Source organism: Sander lucioperca, chromosome 11, assembly GCF_008315115.2.
Source record: "Sander lucioperca isolate FBNREF2018 chromosome 11, SLUC_FBN_1.2, whole genome shotgun sequence".
NCBI lineage: Eukaryota > Metazoa > Chordata > Actinopteri > Perciformes > Percidae > Sander > Sander lucioperca.
In genome coordinates, this window is record NC_050183.1 from 10,687,863 (window position 1) to 10,701,819 (window position 13,957).

General features: G+C 38.5%; 1 protein-coding gene across 4 annotated transcripts in view; it reads right to left on the reverse strand.

The window, feature by feature from the left end:
* The window catches only part of tp63 (tumor protein p63), a 39,102-nt gene extending 28,068 nt beyond the window's left edge, over window positions 1-11,034 (reverse strand). For 2 of the 4 annotated variants that reach the window (XM_031311775.1, XM_031311779.2), the window contains exons 1-3: window positions 10,967-11,019; window positions 5,808-5,942; window positions 5,543-5,672 (exon numbers count right to left, since the gene is read on the reverse strand). In XM_031311775.1, the coding sequence (XP_031167635.1) occupies window positions 5,543-5,672; window positions 5,808-5,942; window positions 10,967-11,019 (318 nt within the window). Of the gene's footprint in view, window positions 1-5,542; window positions 5,673-5,807; window positions 5,943-7,544; window positions 7,646-10,966 lie in introns of those variants that run through there. The other 2 variants (XM_031311774.1, XM_031311776.1) reach the window with 2 other exon arrangements.
* Window positions 11,035-13,957: the final 2,923 nt, after the last annotated feature.

Genomic DNA, 13,957 nt, shown 5'->3' on the forward strand with positions numbered 1-13,957 from the left:
ATCGATTAATCTGTCGATCTTCGATTAATCGAAGAATTGGATAAAAAAAACAAAAAAGCATTAATTTACATCAACTCAATACATACTTGTTGTTTTAGTTAATAGTTGTGTAAAGGTAAGTAACCCAAAGAGCAGATACAGACCACACACACACGCACACACACACACACACACACACACACACACGTTTACTTGAAGCTTATTCATTAAATTATTACCATCATTGTAGTAAGTGTAAGTTAAGTTTATTTGTACACCACATTTAAACACAGCTTAAGATGACCAAGTGCTATAAAATAACTTTAAAATTAAATTAAAAAGTACAACACACACAAATATATTTGTCAACAATAACTGATATGGGACAAAGCACAGAATATATACATGACAATAGATTGAAAAATGAATGGGCCAAAAAAGGCGAGTGAATAAAAACGTGTCTTTAGTCCTGCTTTACTACTGTTATTAACGAGCTAAAGCTAGCTTGTCATGCTTGTCAAGCCGGATAACGATTAAACACCACACCAGCACCAGATGAGCTACTGGAGGGACGTTACGTTCCTCACTTCAAAACGGAACAAAAGTAGGATTGTGTAGTGACTTTACCCTGCTGTTGAACTCCCTCCTCATCAAGGACTCCAACATGTTTACGTTTTAGGTGCTGAATCATTACCGTGGTGCGGCCGTGCCATGCCGTGTCGCTTTTGCTTATCTTGCAATTAACACGTTTTTGATTTATTTAGTGTGAAATGCTCCCACACCTTGGATGACTTAGGTCCTACTGATTTCTCTGCCTCCGCTATGTGTTTCAGAACAACGTTAAGGGTCTCTCTTGTCTCTCTCCGTACTTCCTCTACCCCCGCTCTGCTCTTTTTTCTTTTCTTTCGCTCTGCGCCGCTCCGCACGGCACTCAACTCAACTCAACTGCTTTTATCTCCGCGACTGAGTGGCGTGTCGCGCGACACAACGAATCGATAATGAAATTCGTTGCCAACTTTTTTAATAATCGAATTTTATCGATTCGTTGTTGCAGCCCTAATGGACTGCTAACATACATTATTCAGGTAAGGTGGATATAACGACTCATAAAGACTGCTTTGAAAATGACAATGACGAAAACATCTGATACTGACATGGCAGCAGAAATTATTGCACCACAAGTGGCAGATTCTTTTCAGATGACAGCATTACCATTAGACTGACATTCTGTTAAAATTAGGAAACAGTGGAGAAAGCTGATCAGCTGCTTAGAGATTAAACTAGCCATCACACATAAGACACACAAGGTGTGGTGAAAAAAGCAAGAATCCAAACACAAACATGTAATTAGATCTCAGAGAAGCTGTGTGTTGATTGAGCTACTCTGCTGCAAAGTTGTTTCAACTCTATTCTGTGTCTGTTCCACTGCTCAACGCTGCATCTTCCACACACAGCTGATCAGAGCTTTATCTGGGTGTAAAATCAGCTGTTTGGGGTAGGATAAAGCATTTCTTCTGCCACTATTTCTGCTACATTCCTTCATGTTATTCTACCCTGCGCTTGCTCCTCTCCTCCTCCTCCCCCCTTGTTGCCGCCCCCACCTTTACATAGAAAAGACACGTACTGATAGATGAGAGCTGGGACCTTTTGCAAGAGAGGCAGGTGCTGCTTTAAATTGTTGCCCTGCAGCTTCAATCCATTTTCTTCAAAAAAAATCCAGAAGAAAAAGGAATTTCAGATTAAACATAAAACCCTACACAATACAAATAAGTTCCCCAGGGCACTAAACAGTGAGCTGCATTCTAATGACTCATGAAAGAGGCACACCTCCACATGGGTGGAGAGGAAGGGGGGTTTTGCCCACCTCATCTTTTCATCAGAACAGACACCAAAGATTGGGGCTTGGTGATTAGCAAGCAGCCTTGGCAGCGAGCTCTTGCCCCACACGGATGCTGCCCACGTTGCTGGCGTGCCAATCACCGCACCACGCCCCTCTTTGCTGTGGAGGAAAGTGGGTTGTGGGGGGTGGGGCCATTAATCACCAGTTCAAAAGAGCAGCAGGGCCCCTTGGGGGATGTGCAGGGTAACATTACTCAGCTCCTTTAACAAAATTTTTTATTTGCTTTTTTTTTTTCCACCCTGGCTGGACAACAGCATTCCTACACTGGGAGGGGAACATGCATCATCTCTCAGTAGCAGAACTGGCAAGAGAAGTCCCTCACTACAGGTCATCAACATCTAAACAAAACGTAAGGCAACATAAACTAAACATCTAATACCAAAAAGTGTTTTTTTCCACAATGCTTTATTTGACTGCACTATAAAGTGAATGTGAAAAAAAAAATCAAGCTAAGAATTCAACCAGATCCCTGGTTCAGCTGATTTTGATTTAAAAACAAAAAAAAAAAAAAAACATAGGAAATGAAATGTCACTACCTAAAGCCCATCAGCCATGTGAATGTCTAAATGCACATTCTACTATCAACAGACTCTCTGAGCGCTACCTGTCTCAGAGGGGCCACCCAGGTCAAGCACAACTCAGGCTGAATCAGATAATATCATCACCTTACAGACAACATCTCAGACAGAAAAAACAGATAAACCAGCCTGATTCACTGGCTGTTAAACAGCTCGGCACCACTTTTTCACAACTGTCTTGGGGAAATTCCAATGTTGATATGAAAATTAAAAGTACATTTTGTACCTATGGAATTTACCAACGGAAGTCCCATTAACTCAAAATGAAAGTAATCACAGATGCTACTATGTTGTACAGAGACTATGCTGTTTTTATTGAATCATTTAAATGTAAATAGGAGCATTCTGTAAGGCATCACTTCTGTGTTTTAGAAATGAATAAAAAAGTATAATGTCTCACAAGGCATAAAACTGACAGGTTTAAAAAAGAGAACTATTTGTAAACCATCCATACTGTGTCTGTGAAGGGTACTGACTCAACACTTAATCAGATGGAAGTTGGTACTGCCAGGTGCACCAACAACACCAAAACAAATTCCTTGTATGTGTTAAAAAACGTACTTGGCAATAAAACCCTTTCTGATTCTGATTCTGACAGAAAGGTAACTGCTTGAACCTTATTCCACAGACAAAATAGGCACAGCTCAGTTTACATAAAAAAGATATAGTTTTAGGTGAATAGTAATGCTTACTGGTTGTCTAGCATATTACTTGTTGAAGGACAGAATAGGGTCATACAATAGAGCTCAACAGTGACCGCCCACTCTGGTTCCAGAAATGATTTTCCCCATTCAATAGCTCCGTTGACGTTTTTAGAAAATGCTTATATAAAGAGTTTTTAGTCTGGAACCAAGCCAACCAGCTACGAGATGAATCTTGACCATAAAACATTTGATTTGGTTAAAGAAAACATTTTGAAAAGGTATTTAAAAAAAAAAATCAGTTATTATTGTAAATAATATAATAAAATATATTTAAAATTAGTGTGTAAGTAGTAAAATAATACAAATGTAAACGGGGTTTTGGTTTTGGTCCACTGCCTGCATTTCCCCTTTACGTCACCTTCAGCGGCCTTTGCAGTTGAGTTTAGCTGACAAAAGGCAGGGTTTCCCGCAGAAAATGTGTTAGTTAAGGTGGTAGGGTTGCCATCTGACGGGGGGGGGGGTATACACGGTACTACACACTACGCTTAATATTAAATTTAAATAATAATATATAAATAACCAGCTTTTTAAAATAACAGTTGCAATGTGAAATGTTAAGCTCATTAAACTATTTAAAAAAAATGTGCTATAACAGTTTTACTCGCATTGCTCCCATTTCCTCCGTGACACGCTCTCCAAAACCAACAGCTGTGAGGTAACAGAGATCAGCCCATAGATTCACTCACTCCAGCAGATAGTATGCGTGAAATAAAAACAGGACACGTCATTTCACTGTGTGTAGTGTTAACTACGCTAACTAACCGTGTATTGTGAACCGCGTGTAGTGATTAAAACAGACAACGGCTGTGTCTCAAAGACCAGGCAGCAGCCGGGACGTTGAGAATTTCAAATGGCGATTTATCCCTTTAAATGTGAATAAATGACAGTTACACTCACCGCCAGCAAATGCTCTTTCCGTTGTGATTGGTGATATCTTGACAACTCGCTGTTACCTTGTTTCTTACAGACTGTGTTGATGCGACTTGTACATTACAGACACTCAAACAGGACAGAGTAACACGGCGGATTTTTTTTTTTTTTTGAAGACTTAGTTAAGGCGGCATGCATGTGTTGTTAAGGCGGCCGCCTTAACTGCAAAGTGCTGCGGGAAACACTGAAAGGTGACTGTCCTGCGGCAACGACAGCTTAGACACCAAAACGTCTATTTAAGATTAGAAAAAAGTGGTCGTGGTTTGGGTTAAAACACCGGTCCTATGTCCTATACAAGTACAATTTTGGCTGTGCTAATTATGTCACCCACTGTACGCCCATGGTTGAGCTCTATATTTTGAATATTGTTAATTTTACATATTTCTTATATATATATATATATATATATATATATATTAGGGGTGTAACGGTACGTGTATTCGTACCGGACCGTTTTTTGTACAGGGCTTTCGGTACGGTGCACGTGTGCACCGAATGGCCGAACGCAACCTTTTGTGTGCGGAACATAGGTCAATTTTCATGTTTCCACACGAACATATTAAGTGGCGGAAGTCTCCGCGTTCAGCGCAAATCCTGCCCTGCAGCTGATTCTAAAGTTTTCATTGGTCATGTCAATATGTCAATCACTTTACAGACACCAAACACTGATCTCTAAACCTACCCGCCGTCACTGTAACCTAAACCAATGAAATCGACTGCAGGGCGGGATTTCATCATTGCTCAGTAATGATCGGGTATGTTTCTGGCAACACTTCAAACTTGTTAACGCACTTGAAAAGGCATCAAGTGAGTGTGAACATCACTACTACAAGGAAAAAAACGACCGTAATTCAAACGCAGCTCCCGTTGGCATTTAAACAGACCTTTGCTGGTAATTCCGATCGGGCCAACGCAATAACGAAAGCAATTGGTGTTTTTATAGCAGCTGATCTACGACCATACTCGGTTGTTGACAAGCTGGGATTGGTAATGCTGCACTGTAATCCATAGTTATTTGTTTATATTTTTCATTATATTTTATTATGTGATATTGGTTTGAGACTGAGAGTATTTTATTTAGTGGAGAACTTTGCAGCAATATTTTTCTTATTCTTTTTTTATTTTATATATATTTTATTTATTATATTTTATTAAAAAGTGTTTAAAAAAGTAAAAACAAAAAGTTTATAGTAATAAACAACCTGCAGTTTAATGTTTGCATTTCTTTCCCTTACTGTACCGAAAATGAACCGAACCGTGACTTTAAAACCGAGGTACGTACCGAACCGTGATTTTTGCGTACCGTTACACCCCTAATATATATATATATATATATATATATATATATATATATATATATATATATATATCTGAGGCAGCAGAAATTGCTAGTGAAAGACGATTAAAATGAAAACTGGTGTTTTGCTTGAACAGTAAACCTACGTACTTACAGTGAGCGTCTCATCTGGCTCATGCATGGTTATGCAGTCCATACTGATCTGAATGGTATTTCCTGCAGACACATCAGTTGGACTGTCTTTGAAGTTCAGCTCAATGGGCTGAGCTGAATGGATGGCAGATCTGAAACATAAAAAGACAGATTATACTGAGAATAGTTGGTTGATATACACGTTTTTTTTTTTCTTAGTCACTTGTCTATTGCATATGTTTTTGCCTTTACAGTACAATGTTGTTGTTTTTGTAGTGTTCACTCACTGGTCCAGCATATCAAACAGCTGATTGAACACATCTTGGCTGAAAAAGTCCGTTGTCTGTGCTGACTGATTCTGGGACATGGTGGTCAGGAATGAGCTCTCTCTCCAGGACAAACGAGACGAAGGGTCCCTGAGTCTGCAAGGAGACAGAATCAACCACAATCACATTCATTTTACTACTCATATTCCAAAAAAAGCAATACTTACTTTTACTATTGGCATTTTCAAAAATGGCAAAACTATTTTAATAGGTAGTTTTAGAAGCTGCAATGTCAGCAAACATTCAACATAAATGGTGATGTGCAGGGCTGAGATTTGGCCACCCAGTCAGTGGAGGAAAAGAGGAGGAGGAGTCCTGCTGGCAGCCATTCATGAAGAGCAGGTCCATTGTGAAGAAGTCAGCCTGCATAATACTGAATATTTGTACTACACATAATGGTGATTATGCACCATTCAGACAGAGGCACTTTGACCTGCTCCCCTGAAACATTACACCTGCTTCAGAGCTCAGCCTGCCATTGTTCCTGCTGAAGTGGCGCACGCTGCAGTCTGAGACAGGCGGAATTCCCCCCACAGTCTATATGATAGCACTGCTGCAACTTCTGGTATGTGTACAGCTGGACGGGCTTGGGGGGGCAAGAGGAGATGGGGGGCCATAATCTGAAGCTGGCACTATTTTGGGTTTTGGAATTCCCCAACACTGCGTGGTGAATGATATTAATACCTGACTTACAAACACAGGCATATCTAATGAAGCAAATAATTTAACTTATGCAGGAGGTACACATGGAGTGTTGCATTTAGAATAAAGGTTTATTAAGTTTGCAATGCCCAAACATAACCATAAAAGAATGAGATGTAGGAGATTAAGCATACAGATAATTCAGTTTGGGGCAAATTAAAATATAGTCAATTTAAAAGCTTTTCCAATATAAACACCATTTAGAGGCTTCAACTCCTTAAGAGGAGCAATGATGTACAACTACTGGATTATTATACTCTAGCTCATCTTGTGTTGGAACTGAACATGTACACTGTTTTACATGCTGTGTACCTGTCAATTAAACATGTCAAGCACATTACTGAATACACAGTGTTTGTGACTATTGAAAGAATAACACAATAGTATTTTGACAGGCTAAATGCACTCAAAATTTAGTAGTAGGGTAAAGTAACAAAACATTGACAAGGTATGCATTAAAACGCTCTGTAAATCAGTTAACTGTTAGCCGAGTCATGATAGGAGCATATGAATCAAACTGATTGGATATGTCGGCTAACTTAAAATATGAGTTAAAATGACGTAACGTTACACGTGCAAGCTAGCATTAGTTAAGAAAATAAACATATTTTTGCCAATCTAATTTGGTTAAAGTAACAGTAACAGCTAACACTAGCTAAGTCGTTTTGTAACAATACAATTATATAAAACAAATATATCTGCCATGCAGCTTTAACGTGAATTTAATAACGTTAACTTAAGGTAAATTGCAGCTTGTTGACTAAAATGTTAGCCTCTTTAGCAAGAGTTAGCCTCATTTCATTTTGAACAGGTAACGTTAACTAGCACAACTATTGGTCATTTTACCTCAATTCCCCTTAGCTGGCCAAGCTATTATTTAGGATACATGTCTGCCTTGGCTTGGTATCTTTACAGCACAATTTGCTGTGCCAACTGGAGTTTATTTAACCTAACGTAACAATTATTCTAAGAAATGCTAGCTTAAAACTGTGTTACCTTCAGCGTCGCGAATTTAACTAACCCGTCTGATCTTGTCCCGGTTGCCTTTACGGCCCTTGTTAATTGTCATGGAAACTAGAGTCTCGCGGCAGCACAGGGCAGATGCCGACAGATGTTTTTTATATTTGTAAAATCAAAAAAAAAAAAAAAAGGTTAATTAAAATGTTGCAGCACTATTCATTAATCAAACACACCTATTTTTGTTCTATATTTGTGATATAATGCAAAATAATGTTATTTGTAAATCATTTTAATTTAGAAATTAAGCCTACGGTAGCTTACTTTTGCCTCAGCAGCTTGTCTTTGGAATCAAATATAGGCCAAAACATTTCACGTTTGGAAATTATGTAGGTTATATTTCTTAAATATTTAAGCTTGTACTATAGCCTATATTAGACTTCGGACAGTTTTAATTTGACTATTACAACAAAGGACAAGGATAATTGCAGAAGATTGACATCTACAATGTAAATCGAAAGACTATGGGTTTCGTAGCAGATACGTAGCCTACATGCATCATAAGTCCATCCAAAAAAACAACTTGAGTGGATGAATTAAAAAGCAAATAGCCTAGGTAAATTGCAGGTGGAGCAGGTGTGGCTTCATCTCTGTTAATGGAGAAGGGAGGGTTAAGGTGTGGTCCTCCTACTGACCTCTGCCTCAGTTAAGCTCCCTTTGATTGTGGCTTGAATCTTCATTTCAAATTGGCAGAACTCATTCAACTGTCACCTCATTAAATTGTCTAAAAGACTGTTGAGCTTTTGATTCACAGCATTGTCTGTTGACTGGTTAAAATCCAGAATATAATCACAAACGTTGTGCATCAGGTTCAACATGTATAGCCACATTTTCATCATAATAAAACTATAGGCTACACCTGATGTCGTGTGCTTTAAACAGTTTTTAGCTGTGTTGCATGTTTTCTCTGCAGTTGCATACCATGTGTGCATGGTCCTGTTGGAGTTATAACTCAAATGTATTGGATAGAGTTAAAAAATGCATCATGTCATCAAACTAAGAGCAAGGCCTTTAAACAATAAGTAAAACATGTCAGAGTGGGAAATCTTAATTTATAAAATTTGAATAACAACATATAAACATAAGTTCTTTATTGTACTAATGGACACCCTACGGTACAATTCTGGTTTAGTTTAAAAACTTATTTTTGTAATCTATTATTAAAACTATTTTTAAATATATTTAGCAGTTTTATCTGTTTAAATAGATGGGTTTATCCCTATTTTGGGTGTTGTTTGTCTGCTTTTGGGTGTCTGGTTACTCAGAGAGTCTTTCAGTTAGCCTGAGGCGAAGGCTGTTCAGCATCCACTTAAAGACAGTGCAGCGCCTCCAGACGAGACTGGGCCAGAGGTCAGCACTAAACAGGGGTGGCTATTGTCTCTTGGCAGGTTGGGCACACCGACCGATGAAAATGCAATCAAAACAAACAGCCCAGCCGATCGGGGCCCTTCTCCAATGTCTTTATTAATCACTTGTTCAAAGGCCTAAGACCTTCTCCCCCTCATCTGTCAGCCCTGACTGGAAGAGGGACATGACTTCAAAACAATAGAAAGCCCCAAAGTTTCTCCTCTTCTCATCCCCTTACTTTTATAGAAGTGAAACAGTCTGAAGTCAAATCCTCTGGGGCAAAAGGACAAGCACAAATTCCTCTAAGGTTTGGAATGCAAAAAGAACAAGAGAGGAGGTGAAAATTAGTGGACCAAAAAGATACCTTGATGCTTGAAAACCGATCAAATCTAAAAAGCAACACCATAGAAAAGTGAATGCTTCCAAAACATCCCTTTTTCAAAAACAGACTAAAGCACGACTGGAAGCAGGTTTTATTTGAAAGCATCATATAATACGTTTTAAACCTGTAGCAGTGTAGTTCAACTGTGTACTCAACTTTCTGTTCAATCAAAGTAGAAAACTTGAAGCGCAATGATGATTTAAAAAAGTGTGATTGTCAAACACTACTACAAAGACACATGGCATTGTGTTGAAAGTGTCAAAGAGCACACAGTACATAATGTTTCTGCACACTATTGCATACACAATGACAAGCTGTAAGAAAATGATATAAATAATATAAATAATTTAATATAAATTATTATGAAATGAACACAGTGAGATAAATGAATGAAGTTGTGCAGATGGAAGCTGTACTTCTAAATAGTATTTACAAAATCAAGGTGTGTTTGATTTATTTTGTCATTGGAAGACTACATGAACGTGTGTCTGATCACGGGTGAAATCAAGGATTATGATTAGACATGCTTGATGTAGTTATGGTAGTTATGATGAAGTTATTTAATACTTTGCTTTGCTTCATATATAATACTGAAAAACTGTTCAAATAAGAGATGTACTGTATGTTGATATCCAGATCTAGATCTTATTGGTTATTGATTATATTGGTTGATACATTGTTTTTGTTTAATCCCAGTATTTTGTGCGTTTTAACAGTTGCATGCGATGCCTGTTAGCAGTAATTGAAGTTTGTATATTATGTTTATTTAATAGTTGGCACATATAACCTTCTACTACTTTCTACTTTCTTCTGTTTGATGTTCTAATGTGCTTCATAATTACTTTATTGTTTTAGTTGCACTGATATGATTTTTTGATGGTGAGAATTTTTTTTCTCCGGTAACATACTTTTTTTTTACCCTGATGCCTGTGCATATAAATAATCTTTAAACTCTAAACTAAATGTATAATCTCAGATGTCAAAGAAGCAACATACTGTTCTGGCATCATGTTATCATCCTGACTTTGGTATTGACCTATTGAGACATTTATGAGCCAAGTTATACAGGATTCAGAATTGTGCTGCAATTAGTAATTCAATCATCTATCATTCTGGATTTAAACATCTGCAAAACACCTGACATATTTTCAATCACAACATGCATTTACATTGAAAAGGCTGTAAGTCAATTTCAGTTAGGATCAGGAGAAGACCAAAGAACCGCGATTGTCATGTAATCCGTTTGCCACTTTGGCCCTGATGGCCCTTTACACATGCATTGTTGCCATAAGTATACCACACTTAAATATATATTAGGACAGAGCAGCAGCTGAGGATCCAGGCAGACACAGCTGTTTTCAGGTCGCTTTGGACCTCCAGACAGTATCAGTCTGACTGGCAGTCCAGGTCAAACAATGAGTCATTTTGTCAGTTTTAATAAGTCAGAACTTAGTCAAAGGGTAATCATACGTGTAAATGTTTGTAGCTAAGTACACATTTCCCATATTTGTATCCCATGTTAAATCAATTCAATGTTAATAAAGATGAGTGTGCTGATACAGGATTTAATACCTTTTTTATGTTTTTATAATCACATGGCTTCAGCTACATCGTAATATTAAGGAAAACTAATTCTGTAAGTCATCAGTTGATATAACATGTATGTACTTACCGATGAAAGGGAAACTCTGGGTAATACTGCACAGCTGTGTAAGGTGAATTCATGTTGTCAAGCCAAACTTCACTTTGCTGAACTCTTCACAAATGATCAGCTTGTCATAAAGGCACCTGTATCACCGGCTGTGCATGAGCTACAAGAATAAATACAATTAACGAAGAACAAAAAAACAAAGAAACAAATAAATAAAGGCCTTGATTAAAGTGCCAGAGGGTACAGTGCAGAGTGGAGAACGTTTGAGAGATGAATTTGAATTTAGGTATTTTTTTTAGGCTAGCCTACAAATAGGAGGGGCCTGTGTCAGCTCTCTGACCAATCCCCAGCTACAGTTGTACAAGATATCACTCACTCTCAGTTGCTAGGATATAGATATCAAGCAACTACATTTGACCCTGTGCCTCCCCACCCGGTGAACACAGCTAGCCACTGTCCTGAAAAGCTCACCCCTACACTGCTATGTGTTTCTCTTGCCAGTTGTGATATTTCCACCCAGATTCCCCAGTGGCTTTGTGGGTTGAGGGCATGTCTGTTGCATCAAACTTCTCACCAAGGCCCGGGAGGCTTCGAGCATGCTGAATATTGCCATGAACACACTCTGAACAGCATTGTGTGCCGATTCAGCAAAGATTCAGTTAGTGAAACAACAACAAAATCACCAAAAATATTTGATTATAAGGAAGTGAAATACTCTTTTTCTAAGATCTCAGATGTCTAATGAGACATTAGAGGAGGACAAGATGGCCATTACAGAAAACAAGAAGAAAATGATCCTCCTATATCCTCTTTAAGATTGAGCGGAGATAAACAGACACCATACGAAACACAAGGCGGTTTTAAAAACTCATTACAGTAGCCTACATCCTAGCACATACTTTCAATCCAATATCAGTCTCTCTCTCTCACCCTAACAGTATGACACCGTAAACCTAGAGGTCTTGTGTGGTTTTCAGAGATGAACCACAGATGAATCAGCAGGCTAAAATAAAAAGGTAGGGTCACAGCGGGGGGAATGATAATAAATAGATGTGGTGTATCCAGGGAACACAAACCTCTAAGCTGCTCTCTTGTACTTTGAATAAAGAGATATAGTCTCTCTCTCTAGCCTCTGACTGCCTGCTGTGCGCCCACTGCCACAGATACAGCAGACATGTACACTGCGGGCCAACCTGGTGACGTGACACTGGGCTCACACAGCTGTTATTTGAAAGATATAATCTACCGCAGCACAAGCATTTGCTATGAAACAAGATTTCATATAAAAATTGCTGATGTTCAGCAAGTAATGTTTACCATGGCCACTATCTTAGTTTGGCCTGTTAGCATGCTAACTTTTAACTTTATTTAAACTTTATATAAACTTGAACTTTTTTGTTAACACAGAACCATTTGAGAAGCCGCGATTGGAAACTGTTTAATAAAGGGCAGGCACTTGTAAAAAATACCTGGCAGGTGATTGGATGAACCATCTGTCTATCACATTCTCTACTGTTGTTTTGAACCAACAGTCGCGGCCGTCACACACACCTAAACCACGGCCGTAGCTGCCAGGAGCTCCTCACGGGACGCTGGTTGGTTCAGTCCGCAGCTGTTCGGATACAAACGCATTACTTAAAGCCTAGTCTATATCAACAACGTTCTACTTCCGGGATTGGTCCATTGCTGCCGGAAATTCCGCCAGATGCACACTTTTCGGCCGAATGTCCGTTTCCTTCCATTTTCTTTGTGTTGGCGTTCTAACCTCTGGTGGATTTGTGAGGACTATGGTTAACTGCTCCTCAGATCTCTGCAGGGTAAATCCAGACAGCTAGCTAGACTATCTGTTCAATCGGAGTTTTCTGTTGCACGACTAAAACTACCTTTGAACGTACACATAACCAAAACAAGTTCCTTCCCGAGGTTATTTTGCAGAGGCACCGTAGCTCCGTCCAGCGCTTAGCGCCGCCCAAGACGATTGTGATTGGTTTAAAGAAATGTCAATAAACCAGAGCACGTTATAGCCAGACCTTCCTCCGCAGCGCTGGTCTGGCAAAGTGAGACTACTTAAAGCCTGACAAGATATATGTTATTCTCGCGTGATCTAGTGATATAAGAATCCAGCTGCCATGCAAGGTAAGCTAACTTTGGCTTATTAGCACTAAACTCAAAGTCCAGCTCAGCCTGATGGGAATGTCATTATTTTTGCAGGTATTTGATCATAAAATAAAGGATTGGACAAATGAAAATGTTGACCTGATGATGGCACTAGATTCTAGAAGTGCTAAGGAATCATTAGCACAGGGAGGTTGTGATCATTCATTGATACTAGTTAATTCAGGGAGATATGAATCTCTACCAATTTTCATTCCAGTCCACCCAATAGTAATAGAGACATTTCACTTAAAAAAACAAAATGCCAACTCATGGTGGCGCTAAACAAAAAGTCAGAGGATCACCAAAGTCATTAGGATTCATCCTCTGGAGACCATGAATGCCTGTACAAAATCTCATGGCGATCCATTCAATAGTTGTTAAGATTTTTCAGTCCCGAACAAAATGGACTGACCGACTAACACTGCCATCCATAGAGCCATGCCGTTAGCATGACTAAAAATACGTTTTGCAACATTTTGATCATAAATGTGTGTAATAAGGTTTAATCCTCCACACTGTTGTTGTCATCTTTGGCTAAGATGAGTGCGACAAATTGGCTACTAGTAAATATCAAAATTGAAATTAAATCAAGGAAACCTAGTGTAGAAATGTAGTGTAGTGTGAATATCTTTAGTTTTCTATACTGTTTGGTTTTGCCTTACATTTGCACTATTTATAATTTATTATTGTATTGTATATCTTACTTATCTTTTTTTAATCATTTTTTATTTGTATATATTACTTATCTTTTATAGTATACTTGTTGTACCTGTTCTTATTGCACCGTGGGTCGTAGAGAAACATATTTTCTCTGTATGTCTGGCACATATTGCAGAATTGACAATAAAGTTAACT